The sequence below is a fragment of the Onychomys torridus genome, chromosome 7 (genome assembly GCF_903995425.1).
Source record: "Onychomys torridus chromosome 7, mOncTor1.1, whole genome shotgun sequence".
NCBI classification, from domain to species: Eukaryota; Metazoa; Chordata; class Mammalia; order Rodentia; family Cricetidae; genus Onychomys; species Onychomys torridus.
In genome coordinates this window covers 58,714,528-58,739,160 of record NC_050449.1, presented here as the reverse complement: position 1 = coordinate 58,739,160, position 24,633 = coordinate 58,714,528, and the positions used below count along the sequence as shown (strand labels likewise).

The 24,633-nt window shown below is 49.0% G+C and overlaps 1 protein-coding gene across 4 annotated transcripts in view; it reads right to left on the bottom strand.

The window, feature by feature from the left end:
- Window positions 1–1,579: 1,579 nt before the first annotated feature.
- Parp16 (poly(ADP-ribose) polymerase family member 16) overlaps window positions 1,580–24,633 on the bottom strand; it is a 35,921-nt gene continuing 12,867 nt past the window's right edge. Inside the window, exons 2-7 of one of the 4 annotated variants that reach the window (XM_036193910.1) lie at window positions 23,239–23,376; window positions 19,402–19,608; window positions 15,695–15,866; window positions 12,645–12,786; window positions 4,952–5,087; window positions 3,117–3,175 (exon numbers count right to left, since the gene is read on the bottom strand). In XM_036193910.1, the coding sequence (XP_036049803.1) occupies window positions 4,976–5,087; window positions 12,645–12,786; window positions 15,695–15,866; window positions 19,402–19,608; window positions 23,239–23,376 (771 nt within the window). In that variant the 3' untranslated portion in view covers window positions 3,117–3,175; window positions 4,952–4,975. The other 3 variants (XM_036193908.1, XM_036193909.1, XM_036193911.1) reach the window with 3 other exon arrangements.

Genomic DNA, 24,633 nt, shown 5'->3' with positions numbered 1-24,633 from the left:
GTCTGAGGAATGCATGCACTATATAATGAGTTTAAATCTAGCCTGGGCTACATAAGGAGACCTGATATCAAAATAAACACAAGACTCCATAGGGTCTTTCTTTCCTAGTTTAAATCACTCCCACCTGGGCAACCTTGAGCTCGGGAGCTGGGAAACCACCAAATTGGCTCTCTGTCTCCACGGGACGAGGGTATCAGGATGACGGTTTCATGACCTGGAGTGGAGGGCAAACCCTTTCCAGCCTTCCCTAGGCCCTGGGCCCTGGGCCCTGGGCCCCCCTGAGCTCCCTTTCCGAGCTTTTCCCAGCCTGCAATCCTGGCTGCACCCTGACCCCTCCTTCATTCCCTCCAGGTCAGAGATATTTCAGGAGAGCATAAACGCCGCCAGTTTTAACAGGTTCTAGGGGATTCCCAAGACAAGCACCCCACCAACCCGAGCTGCCTCCCGCCCCACCCCACAACTCCTGTATTGTCCCCCGTGGAACTCAACCATTCTAGGAGTCCTTGAGAAGACAGGAGTCATGGAGGTCTCCTGTCCCTCCATTGCTCCAAGATCTTCAGGCCACCCTTGCCAAGAGCAGAGATCCCCACCTAGAGTATCAGCCTCCAGGACAGCTGCCTGAGCTGACCTGGGGATGGGCAAGCAGGCACAGACATGTCAAGGAGCTGAGGCCTGACTTGACCCAGCCCTGCCCTGTGCCTAATCCTGCTGAGCTCAGCATGCTGCAGCCCTGGCCTAGGCTGGAGACAGTCCAGATGGAAGAAAGCATTGAACTTGTGATTACCTGCGTGTGGACATGTGACTGGAAGGTCTCAAAGCTCCACAGTAGAGGAGGGTGGGAGGGTGAAAGGTTGGAGGGAGCCGCTCACCTGCACTGAAGAAACGGCTAGATTTTCTTGCAGCGTCCCCAAATCCCAACAGGCCAGAACTACCTAGACATGTGGTTAAATGAATTCAATCGGTCATTACGTCTTCTGGACCCAGGAGTGGTAGGGTATGATAGCAGAAAAGTCCAGAAAAGAACAGAAACCCGATGCCATGATTCTCAACACTTCACCTACTTCCTTTAATCGTCTTACATTCCCAGGAGAGGTTCAGTAACCCAAGAACAAACAGCCCATATATGGCAGAGCTGGGATTCAGACTCAGTTCTGTCTGAACACAAAGAGTCTAGATTTGAGCATCTCCCACTTTGACCTCTAAAAAGTTCTTAACTCAGGGGCCAGCAAGATGGCTCAGAAGGTAATGCTGCTTGCTGCCAAACCTGCTGACGTGAGTTCAATCCCTGAGACTCACGTGGTGGAAGGGGAGAACTGGCTCTCACACGCTGTCCTCTGACCTGCACATGTTCACATGTTCACACACACACACACACACACACACACACACACACACACACTAAAATAAATAAATGTAAAAAATAATGACCACATTCCTTCTGTAAACTAACCTTCATTCTATAGTTTTATTTTTCAATTTTTGTTTTGTTTTGTTTTGAGACGGGGTTCCTCTATGTAGTCCTGGCTGTCCCGGAACTTACTCTGTAGACCAGGCTGGCCTCAAATTCAGAGATCCACTGCTTCCCAAGTGCTGGGATTGAAGGCATGCACCACCACCGCCTGGCTGTAGTTTTATGGTGAACTACTCCCCAGATGAGACCCAGATGGGTGTAGGACAGGAGCTTGAACTCTTGATGCGTGCTCTTTCTAACACCCCAGCACATCTCATTGTCCTAAGTCAACCCCAGCAGGGAAAGGGAAGGCAGAAAGCTGTGCGCTGGCTGTGTCCTCTAGAAAATCAGACATACATGTAGCTAACATGGAGGCAGACACCAAATATGTCTCCAGGCAAAGGCAGACACTGGACACTTGGACTGATGTATAGTGCTCTTAGCTCTTCGACTGTCATTGTTTCATCCCATAAGAAATAGACAAGAAAGGTCCCAGAAGGCCACAGCACAGCTCTACGTGACCAATACCCTCCAGATTGTCAGTGCCAAGTACAGGACATCACTGAGTAAGCACTTCAGAAATGTCTCCTGAATACATGAGTGTATAATGTTATGAATGAGTCAATGAATGTGAGATGAATGCTTCTGAATAAATCTAAAGAGGCCACCCATATGTTCCCAGAGGCTCAGTGACCTACTACAGACAAATCTGCATGTTCCCAGAGACAAATACCTAAGCTTAATGTCTATAAAGACAAGCTCACGGTTACTCCAAAATGACCCCAAAGGAGCAGCTCCCCTCATCTCTGTGAAGACACAGAGCCCATAGTTTATCCTCCATGACACCCACATGCAAAGGCTTACTCAGAGGTGTGGACACTTACACCCAGGCCTAAGTACACATAAGCACACTTTCTACCAAAGAAACCAGCTCCCACGAAAACACAGCTGCCCACACAGGCGGGCCCAGGACAGTCCCCCAAACCCACACAGATGTGAACAGCCAGACAAAAGCACAGCCTGAGGCCCAAGACAGACCAGGGTCGAGACACCTGTCCACAGAGACTCCTGAGCTACCCCAACCCTCCCACGCTGTCTGCTCCTCCACCGTCCTGTCTGCAGCTGGGAAGGGGAAGAGATGGGCATCCTAAAGGACTTCCGGCTGCAGATGGCTGAGGCATCCCCTCTCTCCCCCATCACCCCACCCCAGTAATCTCAGGCCAGGATCCTAGGGCACAGAAGCAGATGGTGTGTGTTGAGGAGAGGGGGGCTCCTCTTCCTGAGGGCTCTGCCCTTCGTCCCTGGCTCCTCTCATAACTTGGTCAAGTTAAAGCTGGGCGCTGGACTCTCGGACAGTGGCAGAGACCCTGCTACATCAACTCTGCTCCTGACAAGATGACTTAGCAGAGCCTGGTGACCAGTGCTTTTCCGGGGGTTGTCTTCCCTCTCAGGAAACAGTCCCGCCATAAGCTTGATCTCCAAAACAGGCCTAGGATGAGAACACTCTGCTCCCCTCCAAATGCATCATGTCATCAAGGCAGAGTGTCAGCACTATCCCAAGGCCGTAGGGATCATTCTGCCTCACCTCTCTCTTTCCACTTCTCTGAAACAAGCCATTGGGATATGATGACTGCAGGTCTATGCAGAGAGATGGTGCATTTCCAGTGCCCCAGGTAGTTCACAGGCTCCAACTCCAAGGACAATGACCCAGTAGAGGGGTCTCCTCTGAAATGACAGAGTTGAAATGCAGGTTGAGATACATAAATAGCTCAGTTGATAGTGTTTCCCTATCATGCATGAAGCCCTGGGTTTGACCCTCCAAATTTCCTAAACCAAGCATGGTGGCATACACTCGTGATCACAACACTCAGAAGGCAGATGTGGGAAGATCAGAAATTTAAGGTCACCCTCAGCTACAGGGCAAGATCGAGGCCAGCCTGGGCTGCATGACACCCTGTCTCAAACACAACAAAAACAAAAAGCCAAAACCAGGACTTGAGGTCAAGATGCCTGGTACTGAGGCAAAGTAGAAACTGAGAAAGTGTCCTCACTAACACATAGGCCTCTCCCCTCCCCCTCTCCCCACTTCCAGGGCCCCCAGGCCTCAGCTGGAGGTGGACACAGAACTACAGCCAGCCAGGAGAAGACAGAAATGCTGCTCAGCACAGCTGGCTAGACAGCAGAGACTGTTTATTCTCTGGTGTCCGGAATAACTCAGACAATCAGAGGAGGATTTGGCTGCTGGCAGTCCCTGGATTTGTGGTCTCGAAGAAATCATAATCTGAGCAGACTGGAGGCTTAAGCTCTGAGCAGCAGCTGGGAGAGGAGGGAGGGACCCCTGCCTGCCTCTCCTTCAGTGCCCTGTGGGCCTCATGGTCACCTCCTGGACCTGCAGTGACTGGGATCAACAGCTGACTAGGGCTGCATGCAAGGCTCTGGTTAGTAAGTGAATATCGGGGAGATTTCCCATGGGATCCACTTCTGGCACCCCCGGTGGCCCATGCTTAACTAGGCAGAAGGGCTAAGGGCCCTCAATGGGGCGATTTTCTGCCTTTTCTGCCTGGTACCACAGCCTTCCGTCACCATCAGGCTAGGTCATCAGTTCTCAACCTGGAGATCAAATGACCCCTTCACAAGGGTCGCATATCCGATGTCCTGCATATCAGATATTTACATTTCGATTCATAACAGTAGCAAAGTTACAGTTACGAAGTAGCAATGAAATAACTTTACGGTTGGGGTCACCACAGCATGAGGAACTGCATTAAAGGGTTGCAGCACAGGCAGGTTGAGAACCACTGGCCTCGGTCTTTTTCATTCCAACAGCTTCTCCAGCTGTAACCTGTGCCCACCGGCCCCCCATTATGACTCCAGCTCTAGAGTCCACACTTTCTGGGACCCATCTCTTGTTTTGTGTACATTTGAGTGCATTGTGGGATCATCATCCATGGGTTATAACGGCAATCAAACCTCATTGATCCAGACTCACCAGCTTAAAAATCACATCTTTTTTTCGTAATTCATGGATTTACAACAAAAGTAAAGAGAATCCAAGACAGCTGAGGGCATCAGTTAAGAACCCCGTCCCCCGATGCACATGCCTTCATTTCTCACCAGATCCAATTTAACTTTTTTGTTTTGTTTTGTTTCGGGTTTTTTTGTTTGTTTGTTTTTTTGTTTTTTTTTTAACTTCATTAAATCACAGAGAGTATATTGATCACCAAGTGAAAAGCCTGGTTTTTAAGCACCACCGATTCACAGGCCCCCTGCTTCCCAGGGTAGCAAGGTGGCAGCCAGGTGGTAACAAGGTCAGCAGGACAGCACTCTAATCCCAGAACTTGGGTTGGGGGTGGGGGGTGGGAGTGCAGAGGCAGCAGGACTGAGTCCCAGGCCATCCCAGGCTACACATTCGGGACCAGGAAATACAAGTCTCTTTCCCAGAAACATCCACAAAACTGGACTTCATCTTGCTGGATTTTCTTATCCAGTTGGGTCACATACCCACGTCTGAAGCCAAGTGCTGCTCTATTCAGAGTGGGTGGGTGGAAAGGCTGTCAGCTGCTTCACCAGGATCCGGGGAGAGCAGGAAATAGGGCCAGGAGGGTGAGTGGAGCCTAGGCGAAAGAACAGGTGACCCCTGGCAGAAGAAATGAGGGACTCTGAGAGCTGAAAGGATGACCCCCCCCTTTAAAATATACTTGGTGGTGGGGGTTCAGCTCAGCTGTTGAGAGTAGGTACTGCTCTTCCAGAGGATCAGAGTATGGTTCTCAGTACCCAGGTAGTAAGGGGACCCAGGTACTGCCCCCTCCCAATGCCTGTAATTCTAGCTTCAGAGGGCTCAACTGTCCCTGGTCTCCAAAGGCACCTGCACTCATGTTCATATACCTACACACACAAATATATGTATACACACACACACACACACACACACACACACACACACACACACACACACCTTTAAAAATAAATAAGTAAACACTATAGTAAAAGTCCAGCAGATTTCCAGCTATTGTACAGATGGATATACTTGTACCTGTGCTTGCCCAAGACCAGTGAAATCTTAAGCCAGTTTGCAATGTGTCAGTCCAGTAGTTGAGACTGGCCTTGCCTCCTTCTGCAATCTGACCGACCTGACCCATGTCACCAAGGCTGGCTGGAAGGGCCTGGAAGAATACGTGCTGTTTTCAATGGGGTCCTCTGGCTAAATGCAGACAGAGCCATGTTTGACTCCAGTACCCCGTTAGTGAAGCTCCTTTTGCTGGTGAGTCTCCAATTATTTCTCTCTCATTGTCTCCCAACTCATTACTAAAGCCTGTTCTTAGACAGGCTTTGCTTTGTGTTTTGGTTTCTTGAATGTTTAAGGTTTTTGTTTTGAAATGCTCTCACACTGTAGCCAGGTTAGCCTAGAGCTCAAAAAATAAAAAAAGGTAGATGGACAGATATCTGTAGCACAGACTGGCCTCAAACTTGTGGCAATCCTCCTGCCTCAGCTTAGTGGGTATTTTAGGGTTTGTTTGTTTTTTTAATGTCCCCCCCCCCACACCCCCGAGACAGAGTTTCTCTCTGTAGTCTTGGCTGTCCTGGAACTTGCTCTGTAGACCAAGCTAGTCTCAAACTCACAGAGATCCTCCTGCCTCGGCCTTTCTGGTGCTGGGATTAAAGGCGTGTGTCACCACTCACCGGCTGCCTCATGGGTATTTAGATTACAGTTGTGAGCACAATGCCCAACCATTGACCCATGTGTGAATAAACTTCAAAACCAGTAGTGTTCCACTTTCCTGGACTATTTGCATTTTAAAATGAAACACGAGGCTCTTTACTGCCCACCCCACTAATCCTACCAAGTACTTCCGGGGTTACAGCAAGTAGGATTTCCCAAAGCCAAGTAACAGCCTCCTCAGATGCCTTCAGCCACCGACTCCCCCTTCCCCTTCCCTGAGGTCTAACTCAACTTTCTTAAGCTGCCACTCAACCATTCATTACTCTTTGCTTTGAGGTATGTGTGTGTGTGTGTGTGTGTGTGTGTGTGTGTGTGTGTTGTGTGTGTGTGTGTATTCCATGAATCTTTTCATATATTCACTCAACAAACTTCTCTTGAGTGCACCGAGACAAATGTACATATGCTTGTCCTGAGAACCCTGCCTTCTGAAAGCTTCCAGTGGAATTTTAAGGCCGAAGACATCAACTTCACACAAAGTGCAGCTCGTTGGGTCTAAAATGCTCAGTAGACACCGCTTTCCCTTCAGTCCATGGACACTGCTTTGGAACACTGGAAATTTTCAAAAGCCCTTTCCAGGTGGACCAGGGCGCCAGCAGAGTGGGTGGGGATGGTGGTTTCTATCTTGCCTTGGAATGTCGGGATTTGTTTTGGATGTTCTAAACATCAGGTTGGAGATACACGCAAAGTGGAGGGGCCCCTAACCAGATCAGGGTTAGAGGCAGCCCAGGACACCGTCTCCATGGTGCACAGCCCCAGACGGCTGGGAAACAAACAAAAACCCATGGTGGGGAGTGGACAAAGGCAAAAAAAAAAAAAAAAAAAAAAAAAAAAGCCAAGAGATGGAAACCTGAGGGGGGACGACATGGGGACATGTGGTGAGTCAGTGCAGAGGGGAGTGTTAGAGGGGCTTGGGAGGGGTGTGGTCATGTTTGTGTGTGAAGAACTGAGTCCAACCCCAGGGCCTAAGAGTCACCATGGCAACAGGGAGGGTGAGTTCGGCAGATTCCATGCCAACACAAACCTCCTGGGCTTAGCAGTGGATGGGCGCAGATGTGATGCGGCCATGTTATAAAGAAAAACACCTGAATTGGGCTCTTTAAATCAACTCCCCACCCGCGGCCCGGCTTGGGAGGTGACTGCCATTTAATGGAATGAATTAATCATAAACCAACACTGAATCACATCCGCTTCTCTCTCATCTACACAGGCATGTACTAGTAGTTCACAGGATTCTGGGCCCTTCAAAGCCAGCCTCCTACCTGTGAGAGACCCATTTGACACCTCTGTCTGAATGCTGCATTCCAGTCAATGACATGTAGTTGCCAGAGCTGACTGGGGGGCGGGGAGGGAGGGAGTCAGTGCTTCTCACAAGGCCAAGACAGCAGGGGCCCCAATGTGAGGTGGTGGCACCTGAGTGTCTCCTGACCTCCTCTGCCATCAACTACCTGGGCATGCTCCTCCTCTTGGGCACATTAAATAGAACAGAGAGGAAGCTGCTTTCTCCTCCTGGGCCCCACTCTAAGGCTCCCAGCCTGCCTCCTCCAGAGCCACTGTTCTAATGGCATCTGCCTTAGGCTGAGGGTAGGGGCTGAGTGGTTTTGAGTCTTGTCTCCTTCCTGTCTATCATTTCCAGGTACCCAGAGGTCTCACAGCACCTCCCACAACCCTACCCAAGGGCCTAGTGCATTCACGAGACAAAATAAGCACAGTGCTTCAGACCCATAGTTGGGAAATGTTTTAATTTCTTTTAAAACCAGAAGGGGAGAGCTTCAGCTAGAGCTCCATGGTAGACACTTGCCTAGCACGTACAAGGCACTGGATTCAAAACTCATGGAAGTACTTAAAACCAGGGTTGGAGAGATGTCTCAGCAGTTAAGAGTGCTGACTGCTCTTCCAAAGGACCTTGGTTCAATTCCCAGCACCCACGTGGCAGATCACAACTGTCTGTAATTCCAGTTCCTGAGGACCCGGCACCCATGGCAAAACACCAATGCACATAAAATAAAAAGTATAGCCAGGAGGTGGTGGCACATGCCTTTAATCCCAGCCCTCAGGAGGCAGAGGCAGGTGGATCTCTGGCCAGCCTGGTCTACAGAGTGAGATCCAGGACAGGCACCAAAACTACACAGAGAAACCCTGTCTCAGAAAAAAAAAAAAAAAAAAAAAAACTTAAAATAAATAAATAAATTTAAAACCAGATCTGGTGTCCCATGCACTCAGGAGGTAGAGGCAAGAACATCAGAAGTTCAAGGTCATCCTTACTATGTAGCCAGTTCCAGGTCAACCTGGACTTCATGAAACTGTCTCAAAACAAACCAAAAACCCAGTTCTCCTTTTACTTTGCCCTATCTGCCACTTTTCAGCACAATTCTTTGTGTCTTTGCTCCTTTCTGCTTCTGAGAACACAAGCCCTTTTCGAGTCCCCACTCCTCCCTCTCTGCCTAGACTGACCAGCCCTCAGGTTTCAGTTGATTTGTGGAGAGAGCAATGGAGCTGTGTTACTGTAGGTTAGCTGTGAGATGTCTCCCACACGCTGGCACATTCAGTTCTTGGTCCCCAGCTGATGGATGGGTGCTAGGAACTTTAGGAGGTGGAGCTTATGGAGGAAGATCTGGGAATGTGGTACAGGCTCCTGTTTCGTCCCAGACCCTTTGTGTGTGTGTGTGTGTGTGTGTGTGTGTGTGTGTACGTTTCCTGACCTCCAAGCTGTTAACTGCTCTGCCCAGACACACCCTTCCCACTCTGCCATCATGAGCTGGGACCGTGGAAACTGTAAGTCTTCATCCATCAGTCCTTCCTCCCTCAGGCTGTTTATTTCAGGCATTTTGTCCCGGCAATAAGAAAGGCGCATGCCTTTAATCCCTGCACTTGGGAGGCAGAGGCAGGAGGATCTCTGTGAGTTGGAGGCCAGCCTGGTCTACAGAGTGAGTTCTAGGACAGCCAAGGCTACACAGAGAAACCCAGTCTCAAAAAATAAATAAATAAATTTAAGAAAATAGAAAGCTGATGAGGGTTAGTGTGACTCCATCACAAGGGCCCAGTTTGATGCAGTGCTGGGATCAAACCCACAGCTTTGTGCACACTAGGTGAGCACTCACCATCTCATCTGTATTCCTAGCTCCAAGGATGGACATGAGAAACCAGCCTTCCAATTTAACTCCCAGCTCCACCACCTCCTCCTGGTACAGCGTGGACAAGCTATTAAGCTTTCTGGGCCTGCCTTCAGATCCTTATCTGCTAAAGTACCCAAGGCCTGTTGTGGAGATCAAAAAAATCAACATACATGTATAGTCTATGGTACTGGTTCTGTATTCCTGACCCCGGACCATGTTAGGACCCTTTGCCAAGTGCTTCTCCTTTATAACACCATCTCAGGATGCCAGCCTCACCTGGAATGCTTGTCCATGTGCCCACACTGCCAGCTCCTGGCGGGCAAGGGCTTTGGTCCTACTTGTATTCCTAACGCAGGGCACACAGTAAGTGTCCCCGTTTGTGAGATCAGTGACCACAGGTCCCACTTACCAGCTACCCTGGTGGCACTGCCACTCATGTCCACCATGAAGAAGGAAAAGCTTTTTAACAGTAAGTAAGTACAGCTGACTTGAGCTGGGGCTGCGTGCGGACGTCACACAGACAACTTGGTATTTAGGAAAATATCTTTATTGTTTTTTAAATGACCCACGATTTGATTTAAAAACTTAATAGTGGCTTTTTCAGAAACTTTACAAATTGTAGAAAATGGTTTTCTCCTTCGCTATGGAAACCTCATTCCCATTCAACAGGGTTCTTTCCTGGTTGAAGCCTGGCAGGAAGGAGGGATAAACAACGCAGCATGGACAGCTGGGGCTCTCTGCTCACACACTAAAACTCAGGCTGAGTCCCAAAGATGGCGGCTCCTCTGAGGGAGACTCAGTTCATGAAGATATGAGGCCAACTGAGGCAGGTGTCTGTCTTGAAGACCACCGGGCCCCTGAAGGCCTAGAGTGTTGTAGATCAAGGCAGCTTGGTGGGAATGAGGACCCTGGTGAGCCTATGGCTTGGATCCTTCTCTCTATAACACAGCCAGGAAAGAGGCTGTGGCCTCAGGCCACTTGGTGCTCCAAGTTTAGACATCTCTCCTTTTCTTCGGCTCACAGAGGCTAATGTGTCAAAGTTACTTTCAAACAAACAGCAACAAAAGCAGAGAACAAACATTTGGTTCTGCTTCAGCTGTAATCAGCAGTTGGTCATTTTTAGAAAAACGATGACGGAGTTTTTGTTATCCCTCTGTGGCTCCTTCTCTGTGTGGTTGAGAAGGGAGGGAGGTACAGCTGTAGCAGAAACCGTTTGTTGATCTGAGAAAATCGTTCAAATGTTTTACGCCTGCAGACCAAAGCTGATGGAATCCCCCACTGATTCTTATGAGAAACACAACTGTCCCTCTTGGGTGTCTTGAGTCAAAACAAGGCAACCGCCTAAAGATTTATCACCCCACTGCACATTCTCTGTCTTCCAAAAGGCGTTAGAGAAAGGGCCAGCCTCCGTCTGAGCGATTGTAAACACCACAGCCAGCTTGGACACTTTGCTTTTAAACGCAGCAGGAGTTACTTTTCCTTTGGCCCTGGCTGAAGAGCCACCTCCCTTGACTATTTGGGAAGAAGCAGATTGGAGGGCACCCATTGACTGGACTGTGACTGAGCACACCATCAAAGGCAATCAGTACATTTATGGCATATGAAAATTGTCCTGTGCACCCCCTGCAACTGGTCCCCAAGTTCGACCTGGCTGGATATGAGATGCAGGAGGTGGAGGACAAGCTTCCATAAGGCACACGTGAGTGGCCCCCGCTCGAAGCGCCTGGGATCATCTCTTCACTCGGTTCCAGAAGTGGTGGAATGCAGAGGAGTTGGTGACACTCACGATGAGCAGCAGCAGCAGATACAGGGACATCATGACCATGAACCAATGGCTGGATAGCCAGGAGAGCTGACTGGAAGCCCTGCCCAGAGGGAAAAAGGGTGTTGGCAACTCGGGAAAAACATTTTTTGTTTTAAGTGTATGCAAGAAGTTCTGGCTCAGAGGACAGGACATGATGAATTTCATGAAGTGAAGCTTCGTGCGGTTCTGCTCAGGATATCTGGGCTGTTTGCTCTGGCCCGCCAACTTGCCTTTCAACAGAACATTTTCTAAAAGCACAAAGAGAGCTATGCAGTGAGCTCACCCACTCTTCCCTGTTCAGCCCCTCCATTACCTTTTAGAACACGTGTTTTTCTTAAGCAAGGCTTTGGTATCTAAAAGGATGCCCCAGTTCAGGGTGTCTGCACAGACAAGTTACTTAGTAAAGGTGGTCTTTTCTACATGAGCAGATACAAATCTGAGCTGGGGGAGTCTTTTGTTACTATTGTGTGTGTGTGTGTGTGTGTGTGTGTGTGTGTGTGTGTTGGCACATGTGGAGGTCAGAGGACAGCCTGTGAGAGTCAGTTCTCTCCGTCCACCATGTAGGGCATGGGGATTGAATTCATGCTCTCACCAGCCTGGGAATTTCTGTGTTACACTGGAAGGTATTCTAAGCCATCCAAATGTGCCCTGAAAACACTCACTAAGGAGTTAATTAAGAATAAAGTTTTTCAAAAATAAAAAAGAATAAAGTTTTTCAAGTAAATAGCATGTAACTCCAACTCCAAGGGATCTGATGCCTTCTTCTGGCTTTCCTTGGCACTTATACACACACGAATGCGCAGGCACACACACACACACACACACACACACACACACACACACACACACAAATCCTGAAAGAAAAAAAAGGAATATTCAATGCAACCCCACAGACTCCAACAACATAGTAAAATGGCAAAATGACAGTCCCTGTAGGACCTGGGCATCCTCTTACCACCATGCTACTAGAAGAGATGAGGCCCCCTCTACAGTCCTCCAGAGCTAAAGGCCCTCATCGGCTGCTGGGGTCAACACTCTTTATTACTCATTTATTTATTTCATACCTTTTGCGATGCTGGGGATTGAACCCAGGGCCTTGGTATGCTAGGCAAGCACTCTACCCCTGAGCTACATCCTTGACATCAACTCATTAGAGAGACAAGATGAAGCATCTGGGGTCCACAGCAGGTCCCTGTGGGAAGCAGCGGAGCTGCACCTTCTCAGCCACTGTCTGGTTCCCATCCTGCCTCTAGGCTCAATCTCTGGAATGGAGTTCAGACAAATCATGGGCCCAGAGAGCCCTAGTCTGACATCACGTATCCCTCAAACAGGCTTGTTTCCAAATCCATCTTCTCCAAACTAGGCTGTTTGGTCCCCTTGGAGTCAGAGCCACACATATCTTCTCCGACTTCCCTACCTCTTCCCACCTGTCCAGGATCATGGGGCGCATGCTTTACACACAGCAGAGCCTGAGGCTGGGGGAAGGAACGACGACTGAGCAAGCGACATCGAACCCGGCAGCCATCGCCCAACCTCGTGTGGGGAGCATCCGCTTACCTCTTGGGCTGCTTCTGGGCGTACACCAGCAGGTACTTCACCCGCAGGAGCTGGTTGTTGGTGACTACGAAGTACTTGGGGGGGACATCTCCCCCTTCGCTGTGCTTGATTCTCGCTCTGCGGCGGTCCATTTCCTTGGAATCTGAAGGAGGAGAGTGAAGCTCGCTTTGTCGGGTGTTGTGTGGGGGTGGGGAACACAATGACAAAGGAAGCAGATTAGGAACAGAGGGGAGTCCAGGCCCGGAGTCCAGGCCCGTGGTCCTGAGGCATAGAGGTCACAGGCTGCCGAATACACCTGTGTTTGTGGAAGACTCAGCACAGAGAACAGGAGACTCCGGCAGGCAGGAAGACAAATGGGGAAAAAGAATTAGGAAAATGGAAGACAAGAAAGCTGCAGAATGGAGACAGAAGAAGACAGCCGCACACTGAAGGCCGCAACAGCAGATGGACATCACATACCCCGGGTCCAGGACCCGGACTCTTCCTGGAGCAAAGCCGGAGTAAGACTGCTTATTTATTTATCTGTCTGGAGACAAGTCTCACGTACCTGAACTCAAGAACTAGCTAAGGGTGACCTTGAACTTATTTCTGACTCTCCTATCTCCACTCTGGGTGTTGAGCTTGCAGGCCCGCACCACTGTACCAGGTTGATGCTGTGTTGAAGGTGGAACTCAGGGCCTCACACTTGCCAGGCGAATACTCTGCCAATCGAGCTACAACCCCATGGCCTAGGAGGCGTTCTGAATAAACCACACTAGATTTGAGTTCTCAGAACACTCTCTTCCATCAGGCCCGGTGGAGCACAGCTTTGACCTCAGCGCTTTTTTTATTTATTTTTGACAGGGTTTCATTCACCATGTAGTTCTGGCTGTCCTGGAACTCACTGTGCAGCCCATCCTGCCTCTGCCTCCTGCTTGCTGGGATTAAAGGCGTGCACCACTACTTGGCTTGATCCCAGGACTTTAAACTCAGTGCTTGAGAAGGAGACAGAGAGAGGTGGATTTCCTGTGAGTTCAAGGCTATCCTTGAGATTCTGTCTCAAACACACACACACACACACACACACACACACACACCAACTCTTCCACCACTTCTGCCAAGGCTTTTGTTCTTGAACTTGCTATGTAGCTGAGGGTAACCTTGAACTCCTGACCTTCCTGTCTATGTCCCAAGTTCTAGAATTACAGGTACTTGTCACCATGCCCTGCCCAGGATATAAAAAGAAAAAAAATGTTTTTTAAACACAGGATCTCACTATGTGGCTAGAACTCTGTAGACCAGGCTAGCCATGTACTCAGAGATCAGCCTGCCTCTGCCTCCCAAGTGTCAAGATTAAAGGTGTGTATACCACCACGTCTGGCTTTATTCTTTTATTTATTTATTAGGCTAGCCTTGATCTGCTGATCCTCCCGATTCTACTTCCTACACACTGAGATTACAGGCTTATGCCAGCAAAACTTTTTTCTTTTTTTTTTTTTTCTTCTTTTGGTTTTTCTAGACAAGGTTTCTCTTTGTAGCTTTGCATCTTTCCTGGAACTCACTCTGTAGCCCAGGCTGGCCTCAACTCAGAGATCTGCCTGGCTCTGCCTCCCGAGTGCTGAAATTAAAGGTGTGCACCGCCGCCACCACCACCCGGCTGCAAAACTTTTTTGTTTTGCTCTTTTGTTGTGGATTTTATGTGTATGTGTGTGATGCTGAACCCAGGGCCTTGCACATGCTAAGAAAGTACTTTATCTCTGGTCTGAGAGGCAGGAAGAGAGAACACTCTCTTTTCTTTTAAAACATGAAAAGGCTTTAGCAAACACAAGCCAGGGCTCTGTGGCAGCAGAGGCTGAGCAGTTTTGTTTTGAAGTTTGATGTCCCCATATGCAAACTTGCTAAGAATTACGAATGTGAGTGAGCGTTCGTGCTGTCTGGTTGGGAGGATGGCGTCAGACCTGGGCCTGTTCCTTGGGTCCAGTTGTTTCACATTAGAGGCCAGAACAGTTTGTGTCTTGAATTCTCCTCTTCTTAGGAAAGCCAACAGCCCAGTTTGGAGACTGGAATGACAGTCCTGTGACTCTTCTGCCTTGGGGGAGGGTGGCCCAGAGGGACACCTCAAGCCAGTGGAGTGGAGGTGCCTGCTGGCTATCTGCTCCTGGAGAGTCCATGGCCTCAGATGCCCCTCTGGTCATCCGGGGGTTCCAGCACACTCCAGTGTCGCTCAGAGGATCTGGACCCGTTATCCTGACCGTTCGCCTTAGCGTTCATTGAATGTTAAGTGTATACCAGGTTCTCTGCTGATGCAAGTGCCCAGAAACAATACCAAAATTCAGATTCCCAGAGAGCCCTGCTCTTACCTTACAGACGAGCTTCTGTTTGTCAAACCTTTTTATTTAGTTTTTGGGTTTTTTTTTTTTTTTTTTTTTTTTTTTGGTTTTTCGAGACAAAGTTTTCTGTGTAATGACCCTGGTTGTCCTAGAACTGGATTTGTAGACCAGGCTGGCCTCAAATTCACAGAGATCCACCTGCCTCTGCCTCCCAAGTGCTAGGATTAAAGGCGTGAGCCACCACCTGGCTATTCTTTCTTTTTTTTTTTTGTAATTTTTATTTTATATGTATGAGTATTTTGCATGAATGTATGTATGTTCACCACATGTCTGGTACCCATGAGGCCAAAAGAGGATGTTAGATCCCCTCGAATTGGAGTTACAGGTGGTTGTGAGGGTGCTGAGAACAGGGCTCAGGTCCTCTGGAAGAGCAGTAAACACTCTTAACCACTGAGCCTCCATTTGTCAAATCCTGCCTCCTTCCCAAGGCTTTCCCTGGATGCTTGGACCCACTCAGCGGCCCCTTGTGAGCCATCCCCCAGCACTCCCTGACTCCTACCTGTGGCATGCGATCTTTTTCTATCATGTGTTCAATCCCTGAGAAGCCATTTCCTTCCTTGAAGACCAGCCTCTGTCCACTGCTCTGGACCAACCCATCCCTAAGCATGCGATGGCCCTCCACTCCACACCTGGGCCAGTAGCAAGTGCCTGCAGCCAGGCCTGGGTCAAATGCTCACTCACCCTTCTTCTTGGTTTGGCACTTGACATCTGGATGATCGATGACCTCACACACGGCTACACAGCTAAGGATTGGTCCAAGGAGGCTGTGTTGCCACCCATGGCCGTGAGGACTGTAAATGAGGGCCAGGCTCAAGTCACTTGTGAGGTAGGTCCCTTCCCCAAACAAAGATGTCTGGAATAGCAGAGGCGAAAAGAAACACATAGAAGTGAATGGAGAGTGGATGTCACCAGATGGCACACGTCCCTCTTCCACAGAGCTGTAAACATAAAAATTTTCACAGTCTCCCACTCCTTTAAGACAAATAACCTCCGATGTCATCATAGGGCTTATTACTAAACACATTCCCATCTGATAATGGTTTCACTGACTGTGGATTTGGCCACCTAGCCTGGCAAAGGAGCTGTACCTTGTGGTCAAGGTTGAATGGAAAAAACAACATCGATATCAGAGTTCAAACAGACCTCCGTTTCAATGTTCCAATGAATTACATAAATTCTGTGTTTCAGGGTCCACATCTACAAAATGGTGTAAAAGTTCCTCCTCCATAAGCTTATGACCATGATTCAAAGACATAACAGGGCTGGGGGTGTAGCTCAGTGGTAGAGCTCTTGCCTAAGTATTCAGTCCTCAGCAACACACACACACACACACACACACACACACACACACACACACACATAAAAAATGTGCATTTGAGGCTACCTGGCCCCTAAGAGGTGGTGGCAGCCTCAGGTGGGTCAGGTGGGCACACCATCACAGGTGTGCTGTGATAATAAATAGTAATTCCCATTATATCAAAGCGTGACACATAGCTACACTTAGGGGTTTGCAGAAGCAGAGCTATATCCTGTTACCTGAATAAGAAATGAGTCTTGGGGTTGGGGATTTAGCTCAGTGGTAGAGTGCTTGCCTAGCAAGCGCAAGGCCCGGGGTTCGATACTCAGCTCCAAAAAAAAAAAAAGAAGAAATGAGTCTCTCTGACCAGAAGCTGGAACTAAATGATGGAGGTGCCATGAGGGTCCGAGTTGAGTTTTACTCTGTGTTGGTGTGGGCTCAGAAAACATCTGGGAATGTAGGGCGCAGCTGCCTGACGGGGAGTTAGTTGGTCCTCCCTAAGGAAGAGTGGTGGGCGGAAGCTCTGGCCAGCGGAGCCCGCGGCAGGTACAGGGAACACAGGCTTCCTTGGCTACCACAGGTACCAATAGCTGGTCACCACTCAGTCACAGTAACATCCAACATGCTTAGTCACACTGACTCAGAACACTTCTCATCACATCCCAGAAGCTTCCATCAGTGGATGGACTTTGATACTTGGGTTGAAATTCGATTGCTCTCTGTGGACACCAGTATCTTAGATGACACAGAACTCCAGGAGTTCACTAGAACACATCCTCTGCTCTGGAACTCAGAAATGGCTACTCTGTGGCTTGGGGCAAATGAAACAAACCTCTGCTTGACCTTTGGAAAGCTCCCATTCCAGGTTGGACAATGTCCCCATCTCTCAAAAGCTGACACAGACAGTCTCCAGGTCAATGAACACCCTCTGATCGGACCCCATGGAAGTTTTCTCTTTCTTTTTAAAGATATTTATTCAGTCTCTCTCTCTCTCTGTCTGTCTCTCTCTCTCTCCCCTTCCCTGCCCTTTGCCCCCACCCCTGTGTGTGTGTGTGTGTGTGTGTGTGTGTGTGTGTGTGTGTGTATGTGAGAGAGAGAGAGAGAGAGACACAAGAAGAAACTTGTGGAAGCTGGTTCTCCCTTTGGCCATATGAGCACCTGGGATCAATCTCAGGTCACCAGGATTAGCAGAAGTCACCTTTACCGGTTAAGACATTTCTCTGTCCCTGTACATTAATCCTTTACTTAAGTCCTACATATGTCTTCAGCTTCTGTGACTTAAAACCTTGAGCCAGGCTGCTGTGAGTGGAGAGCACAAGAGAGTCCTAGGGCATTTCTACTTCCAAGATAACTTCACACCTTCCCCCTGGTACATGGGCCCCCTGGTACATGGGCAACTTCTCCAGGGTAAAACAGAGACCCCTGGATTCCAGTAGCCTGGCCACAGCAGGAAGCCCAGGGCCAGCATAAACAAGCCAGTCACCCACCAGCACTAATCAGATGCAGCAGGGTTGGAAGCAGCTTCTCCAGCCTCGGGGCTACATCAGCCCCAGCTGAGCCCAGGCTCCCGGATCAGCCAGCCCATCAAGACAAGACAGATGCTGCTCTGCCTGGGGAGGGGCCCAGCACCCACTACCTCAGATGCCCTCTCCCCTGGCCTACAAGAGCCGCTGCTGCTTCTCCTGGAGCTTAGGAAAGGAAGAGGCCTCCGGACACTAAGCCGCTCCAATCCTTTCGTGTGCTCAGAGAGTAGAGGTCACCAGTGCCACACAAGAGGGAACAGACCAGGACAGCCTAAGTTCCCTTGCCCAGGCCGGCATGGCTGCCCATGCCTGTTTAGCTATAACAGACTGTTGTCATCCTCCTCCTCCTCCTTCCTAAGGGGTAGAGTGTCAGAAGGAAGAGGATGATTGGCAAGTTTTGATTCATAAATATGAGAGGAAAACAGTTCTGGGGAAGGGCCCCCCTTGCACACCCCACGGCAATTTCTCAGGGCTGACAGGAGCTCAGCCATGCTTATGGTTACCTGGGGATCCTGTTAAAGTACAGGTTCTCACCGTGTTGTCTAAGGCAGGCCTGGGGCTTCACATTTCCAACAAAGTGTTCCTGGGTAATGCTTATGCTGCTGGTCCAGGGTCCACACTGTGTGACCAGGGCCGGGCACACATAAAGACCACTGGAAGAGTTGGTCAAGCATACTGATGGGCCCCACCCCCGCAGAACCTCAATTAACTGGTCTGGGATGCAGTCAGCATTGGGATTTTCCTTTGTTTTTATGAGACAAGGCCTCACGTAGCCCAGGCTAACATCAGACTCCCTATGTAGCCCAGGATGACCTTGACCTTCAGACCCTCTTGCCTCCACTTCCCTAGTGTCAGGGTTACAGGCGGTCAACACCGCATCATCTGGTGTTGGGAATTGAACTCGGTGCATAGCAAGTAAACATTCTACCAGCTGGGTTGCATCCCAGGCTCTCCAGTACTGGTATTTTTGTTTTCTTTATTTTAAATTTTTTATGTATGTGTGTGAGTGTGCTTGCTTGTCTATTTGGGTCCCATGTATGTGCAGTGCCTGTGGAGGCCAGAGAGGGTGTCGGATAACTACAGCTACAAGGCAGGAGCCACCCGATGTTGAGGCTGGGAACTGAACCCAGATCCGATGCAAGAGCAGCAAGTACTCGTAGCTGCTGAGCCACTTCTCAGCCCCAGCAGTGGGATTTTTAAAAGCCTCCCAAGTGACCTACATGTAGAGCTAAGGCCAGAAACCATGATTCGTCCCCAACCATAACCAGCCCAGGAATCTCCCAGATCCTATCAAAACACAGACGGCCCCAGGATTCAGGAGGTCGGCAGTGGGCCCGAGACGCGCATTTACCCAGGTGGCCAGGTGACTGTGCTGCTGGCCTGCAGACCACTTCAAGGTCCAAGTGCTAAGGCCTCAGTAAACCCACCTGCCATGTGCCTCCCCACCAAGCAGTCCCCTAACTCCAAGCCGTCCCCTAACTCCCATGCTCCTGGGGGGGAGGGGGGGCAGGGACACCAGGGTACAGGGGAGTAGGGACATGGGACATGGGGGGCGGGGAAAGGCCCACCTTGTTTAGGTGGCAGTGTAGACCATTGTGGATGATGGAGTGGAAGTTCTCTAGGCGGCTGCCATGGAAGGCATATATGAGGTCTCGTTCTCCTTTGGTCTCATAAAATCTGGCGTTGGCTGGGTCAAAGTACTCGATTTCAAATAGGAAGTCCGGGGTGGGAACAGGCGTGTGAGGGGCACCAGTCAGCTGCTGGATCTTTTCGAACTGGAAAACATGAAAGTGAAACGTGAAGGGAGTCATGGTTTTCCTTGGGACACTGGTAAGTGTGCTGTGGTGTGTCCTCTTAATGGCCAGTGTGCTGGCACAGGCCTATACACTCAGTACTTAGGAAACAGACAGGAAGGTTGTGAGTTCAAGCTCATCCTCAGCTACATGTCAAGTTCAAAGCCAGCCTGGGCTACATGAGACAAAAGAAGGGATGGAGGAAAAGAGGTAAGGAGGGAAGAAGGAAGAAGAGAGACGAGAGACACAAGGCCTCCTAAAACCTTGGGCTCCCCCCCCCCCCCGCCCAATCAGCTCGCCTATTAGAACAATTAGTTTTCTAATTCTGAAGCTGTCCCTCCATAGTCAAACGCAGGGCTTCTGACAGCTCAAGAGAGCTTCTCTCTAAGGACAGTTACAGGCGGGAGAGAAGTATTAACTGCTCCTAACCCAAGGATTACTTCTTTTTTTTTTTTCTTCAGTTTTTAAGACAGTATCTCATGTAGCCCAGATTTGACTGCTTCTAAGTCCTGGGGTTAAAGCATGCGTCACCACACCTGGCTCAGAAATCGCTCCTAATGTTCCCAGAACTTTTCAGGTTTGGATGGTAGCCCACATCTGCAACCCAGCTTTCAGGAGGTTTCAGAAGGGGGGTGGAAAGTTCCAGGTCAGCCTGGGTTCCACAGCAAGACCTTGTCTCCAAAAAACAAAGCCCTGACAACAAAACCACCACTTTCCCATCTGTTCCCACATTTTCTCTTTACAACAATCTCATGAGAGGCAGAAAGCTGGGACAAATGTCAAAAGCAGTCACAGAGCCGGGCGGTGGTGGCGCACACCTGAAATCCCAGCACTCGGGAGGCAGAGGCAGGCGGATCTCTGTGAGTTCGAGGCCAGCGTGGTCTACAGAGGTAGTCCAGGACAGACTCCAAAGCTACAGAGAAACCTTGTCTCAAAAAACAAAGAGCTGGTTAGTAACAAGCCTGAGCTACTGGCCAAACATTTTTAAATAATATTAAACCTCTGAGTCAATTATTTGCACTGGGTATTTGGGAACAGGCAGGCAGGAGAGAAACTTCTGCCTACAGATCTGCCTGCCTCTGCCTCCCAAGTGCTGGGATTAAAGATGTGTGCCACCACTATGCTTGGATTAATTTTTCTCTTTCTTTTCTTTTCTTTTTTTTTTTTTTTTGGAGCTGAGGATTGAACCCAGGGCCTTGCGCTTGCTAGGCAAGCGCTCTACCACTGAGCTAAATCCCCAACCCCAATTTTTCTCATTTTTTATGCCCCCCCACACTTTTTTGTTGCTTAGAATATTTGGTTTTTTATTTTATTTATGGGAGGGGAGCAGGTAGGCAGGGTCCCAGTAAAGGTCAGAAGAGGAGGCCGGACCCCAGAACTGTAGTTACAGGCAGTTGGTAGCTACCCGCCGAACTCAGGTCCTCTGGAAGAGAAGCAAGCATTCTTAACCCCCGAGGCTTCTCTTCAGCCCCTGCTTGTTTGTTTGTTTGGTTTTTTTTTTTGAGATTTTTTTTTTTGAGATTTCATGAAACTCAAGCTGCCTTCAAATGGCCTTGAAATTCTGCTCCTCTTCCCCCTAACTCCCAAATGCTGGATTACAGGTATGTACCACCATGCCCAGCTAAAGTGTCCGGTAATAAAGTGATAATACATGGTAGGCAAATGTCCTGACTTGAGCAAAATAAAAAGCTGACATTCCTGGGCACCAGACCCCCCACATTAAAGTATTGTATTCATTCTCATTTATGTGTATGTGTGTGCCTCTTTGTCTGTATGTACACCACACGCACACAGGTGCCTGTGAAGGCCAGAGGAAGGCACTGGATCCCCTAGAATTAAGGACAGTTGCAAGCTGCATATGGATGCTGGGAACTGAGCCCAGGTCTACTCCAAGAACAGCAAGTACTCTTAACCACTGACTGTCTCTCCAGCCCCACCCCCACACCACCCACATTTTAATGTGAATTTAAATCGGTTCATAATCGAAAGTCAAGGAGCCACTGTCTCACATCTGCTTTAGCTGTAAACCCACCATCTAGCAGCGCTTTGATCCCACATGAGGTATGAATAAATGATTCAGTTCCACAGGGGAAGTAGCTCTACCCACTCTGGAACACAGACTCCCTCTCCATGGCTCCTCATGTTTCTCACCATCCAGCACAGCTGCATGGCCCTGTGATATCAGAATCCTGGGCATCGAAATCTGTGCTATTTGGGAACAATTGTAAAATTGAATTCTTTTTTGTTTGTTTCTGATTTTTCAAGACAGGGTTTCTCTGTGTAGCTTTGCGCCTTTCCTGGAACTCACTCCGTAGACCAGGCTGGCCTTGAACTCACAGAGATACACCTGGCTCTGCTTCCCGAGTGCTGGGATTAAAGGCGTCCGCCGCCGCCGCCGCCGCCGCCGCCGCCGCCGCCGCCGCCACCACCACCACCACCACCACCACTGCCTGGCCACAAAATTGAATTCTTACAGCTGGAGCTGGTAGTTCATCTCTGTGATCCCAGGAATCTGAGGCAGGAGGACTGCCATGACTCTATAGTCACCACAGGCTACATATCATGACTTTGTCTTAAAAATCCAAAAGCAGGGGATTGGGAAGACGGCTCTGAGGAGAACACTTGCTGATCTTGGAGACGATGAGGTTCAGTTCCCAGCACCCACACGGAAGCTCACAACCATCTGTAACTCTAGTTCCAGGGGATCTGATGCCATCTTCTGGCCTCCTCAGGTACCAGGCATGGACATGATGTATGTACATACATTCAGGAAAAACACTCATACAACTAAAAAAATAAATAAATACATCTTCAAAAAACAAAGCCAAAAAATTTTAAAAAAAATTGAGAGCCAACAAAATGGCTCAATGAGAAAAAGGTACTTGCCACAAAGCTTGACAACCTGAGTTTAATCCTTAGGACCCACATGGTATGGTAGGGCCAAAACCTCAGTTCCAGCACATCTGGCTTCTGCCAGAGACTGTTAGGGTAACAGCTTCCATCACTGCTCCTCTTGGAGATAACTAGAGTTTCAACTTACAAACGGGACCCAAGAAGAGGATGTGAACCCCAAAACTCAAGTATCCCACTACTTTGGGGTTCTTTACTGTTTAACAACCAGACTAGGCCAGTTCCCTTCCCTTCTCCTTCCTCCCTCCCTTCTGTCCTCCCCAAGTGCTCCAGATAGAACTCCAGACCTAACACATACTAAGAGAGCGTTCGGCCACCCAGCGTCAGCCCTAAGGCGTGGACAGGGCCTTCACTGGGCAGAAACGCCTGCAGTTCTTGGTAGACGTTTGAGCCCTCTCTATGTGCTCCTAGATATGCTCCAAGTGTGAAAACTCATTCCCATAGCTGATGTGCATTTGCCCAACTGAAGTACACCATAGTTATCCCCGTTTATAGATGAGGAGACACATGCCGAACTGAGCCTGCCAAAGTGCAGGTTCCTGGGCTCTTCAGACATACAAGAATCTCTGAGGGTGGTACATATGAATCTGCATTCTCCACCAGCTGCCCAGTGGTACACAAGGAGGTCTCAGAACCACTGGATTGGTGATGTCCCAAAGCAGTCAGCCTTAGGAACCTGTGACCTACACGCCAAAGTCTTACCTCTGCCTTCTCTGCACTGTGGATTGTCAGGATCTTGGAGGATAAAATCCAGCTCACTAGGTCCCAAGCCTGTTTGTCTGTGTCTCTGGAGGACTGGAGAAGTTCCTTCAGATTGGGTAACCTGCCAGCATCTGCAAGCTGAAAGGAGAAAGAGGCTCCATCAGCAAGGATCCTGGATAAAACGGTAATTGAACGCCCTCTAGTGGTGATGTTGAAAACTTCACTCCTTCTATCGGGAGGAATTTTATAGAGTAGATCAGTCTCCTTCCTAAAAAATACTAAACACTGAGATCTTTGAATTCTAAAGAGTTTTGTTTTGTTTTATTCACTTAGTACAAAACATGACCTGAGCTTATGGCAGGTTTTAGTCTTTGTCCTGTTAAAACGAATGCAAGAATGTTATTGTGTTATGGCTGGAGGCGCAGAATTCCTGAGTGGGTGGTCCCTACACTGTTCCCCCTCCTGAACAAAACGGGTCGATGCTATTCTTAGTCCTTGCTTCCCACTTCCTGCCTCTTCCACTCCTAGCTCCTGTCCAGGAAGGCAGTCTTTTTCACTAAGCATCTACGCAGTGCCAGGTCCTGTGAATTTGGGAGCCATTAGAGAGTGGAACCTTGGTGAAATGGAGCTGGGTGTGAAATAATCCTTATTTAAAGGTTTCACCACTGCCTGGTGCTGGTGGCACACGCCTGTAATCCCAGCACTCGGGAGGCAGAGGCAGGCGGACCTCTGTGAGTTCGAGGCCAGCCTGGTCTACAGAGCGAGTTCCAGGGCAATCAAGGCTACACAAACCCTGTCTTGGAAAAAAAAATCACCATCTGGCTTGTGAGAATGTTCAGCAGGTAAAGGTGCTTGCTGCCAAGCCTGGCAACCTGAGTTCCATCCTCAGGACCCACACAGTAGAAGGAAAGAACTGACTCCCACACTCTGACCTCCACATGTCCACAATGGTGCATCTACACCCCATACACACACACACACACACACACACACACACACACACACACACACACACACACACAAATTAATTTAAATTGTCAGTTGAGTATGGTGGTTCATGCCTGCCATACCGAAAGTGGAGAATCTGAGGCAGGAGAATCAAGAATCAAGACCCACCTGGGTTAGCTACCTAGTGATTTCAAAATATGCTTGAACTATATGAGACAGACTGAAAAAAAAAAAAAAAAAAAAAAAGCTGGGCGTGGTGGCACACGCCTTTAACCCCAGCACTAGGGAGGCAGAAGCAGGTGGATCTTGAGTTCGAGGCCAGCCTAGTATACAGAGCTAGGACTGTTACACAGAGAAACCCTATCTTGAAAACTAATAATAATAATAATAATAATAATAATAATAATAATAATAAATACTAGGGATGTGGCTAGTGGTAGATTTTTT